Here is a 1,980-nt window from a genome sequence, read left to right on the forward strand (position 1 = left end):
TTTTTCAACAAATGAATTTAAGTTCAGTGATTTCCCAATGTCAACAGCAGTATGAAAGGGAATGTACAGAACCGTTTAATTCTCCCATATTAACAAGTACGAAGTTCCCTTCATGTATCCTACTAGGAGAGGAACAAAACACTTCAGAAACCTACACCAATCAGATCAGAGATGTATCGACAATTACCGAAAATTCCACCAAAAAAAGTGAATGTATGATATGATAAGCTAGGCTAAAATCAAGTTGCTAGATAGTCAGAGTCTGAGGAAGAGGATTCTGCAACTTCATCCGCACAATCACCCTCATTTTCTGAAGAACGTGCATCATCATAATCATCATCCCAAGGGCCCTTAAAGACCACAAGCTGGTTACACTTATCCTCAAGATCTCCCTCTAACTTCACACTCCAACACCCTTGAATATCAAGGTGAGTAAGGGCCCTACACTTGGTAAAGATGGCATCGAGACCACGATCACTGAAACGTCCAAACCCAAGTTCAAGATGGCGAAGTTTCGGCATTGTATCAGCTATGATCATCGCCTCCCCATCGTCCATCTTGGCAGCATCTACCTCTACGGCTAGCTGCTCCCACTCCGGCGGGGGCATATTCCGCTTCAAATGAGTCAAGGCCTTGCAATGCTTCCCCAGAGCTTCAAGCCCTTTGGAACTGATTTTCAAACAGTAACTAATGTCCAAGACCGTCACCATTGCCAGAGATTCCGCGTGCTTCTCCACCATTTTGTCTGTCACATCGCTCATGGGAATCTTAAGCACCTTAAGGCATCTGCCACTACAACAATGAGAAGAGGATAGGGTTTACGACTGAATTTGATATACCATGATTACTTTCGCTGGTCACTTAAAGAGCAAAGCGTTTCTGGAAACAATTCATTTGCTCTGTTTTCCGTTTTCCCTTGAATCTATCATCTAGAGCGACTTATTTTATTTGGTAAAAGACTCGTCGGTTCAAAATCAGATTTGATTGCGCATTCCCTCCGATAAAAAACGAAAACTCGATATAACTGAAGGAACAAGAGATGAAACAGAGGGGAAAAAAGGAGTTCATTACCAGTTGGCTACAAAGGAGAATCCGGAGTCGCCAAGCTTGTAAGCGGAGAGTCGACGAAGGGTCCCCTTGCTGCGACGGACAAGCCTGCGAACAGCAGAATCGATGAGATCGGAGCGGTTACATCGGCGGCACCATTGCTCGACGTCAATGTCAGTCCAGCAGTAGGGTCCGGCAACGACTTCCCGCCAGGATTTGCAGACGAGAGGAATCGCTCGAACTAATTGGTCTGCCGGGATCCGAACAAATATCAAGGCCAGCAACTCCGGGCTCAGCCCTTCCCACCAGCCTGATACGTCAGCTTTTCGATCACCGCCGACGTTATTAGAAACGGCGACGGTACCTGTGAACGAATCGGAGTAAAATCTCATGGTTTGACGCTCTCCATCCATCCTGTCTCTCCGTTTCCCTTGCAACAGCAGAAATCTTTCAATCTTTTTTTGGATTCTCTATTAGAATTAGTAGGTACCGTAGAATTAGAAGACATGGCGTGGGCCGTGGGTAACCCTACGGCTACGGGTTATGAAATAGTACGAAAGCCAGTTTTTTGAAATTTGAGCGTTTTATTTTCGGGGAGGGGGCGGGGGACGGCGGAGTGCCGCTGTGAAGGGAGGAGTGATTTGGGGTCGGGGTACAAAGTATGAATATGAAAAGTCACAAAACCCCCCATGTTTTGATTACTTCACAACACTACAACTGTGACTTCTTTGTCTTTTCAGTTAGTTTTTGGTAACTAAACCTCAACGTGCTCATTTAATTTTAATTTATATTTTATAAACTTCTGACTGTCTCATGGAGGTGAGTGGTCGGTAACTCGCGTGAGTTTCACGTATTCTGGCGTGATAGGTAACTAATTCTGCTTTTCTTTTCCCTATACTATACGATTCGATTTTCCTCTACACCTCGGAGCTG

General features: G+C 45.0%; 1 protein-coding gene across 1 annotated transcript; it reads right to left on the bottom strand.

Moving 5' to 3' along the window:
- LOC148842176 (F-box protein FBW2-like) lies at positions 1-1,678 on the bottom strand. The gene is made up of 2 exons (XM_088959818.1): positions 1,072-1,678; positions 1-792 (listed from the first exon to the last, which is right to left on the bottom strand). Exons 1-2 carry the CDS (start codon positions 1,458-1,460, stop codon positions 240-242), a joined length of 942 nt encoding a protein of 313 aa, XP_088815944.1. The 5' UTR covers positions 1,461-1,678; the 3' UTR covers positions 1-239.
- Between the last annotated feature and the right edge of the window lie 302 nt (positions 1,679-1,980).

This window comes from Nelumbo lutea, chromosome 8 (assembly GCF_056320005.1).
Source record: "Nelumbo lutea isolate HS-2025 chromosome 8, American lotus-T2T, whole genome shotgun sequence".
NCBI lineage: Eukaryota > Viridiplantae > Streptophyta > Magnoliopsida > Proteales > Nelumbonaceae > Nelumbo > Nelumbo lutea.

Excerpts from the sequence above, each read along its gene's own strand:
- LOC148842176 (XM_088959818.1), bottom strand. The coding sequence starts at position 1,460 with ATGGATGGAGAGCGTCAAACCATGAGATTTTACTCCGATTCGTTCACA. Across the intron at positions 793-1,071 it reads TTCTCCTTTGTAGCCAACTG|TGGCAGATGCCTTAAGGTGC; the intron begins GTAATGAACTCC and ends TCATTGTTGTAG.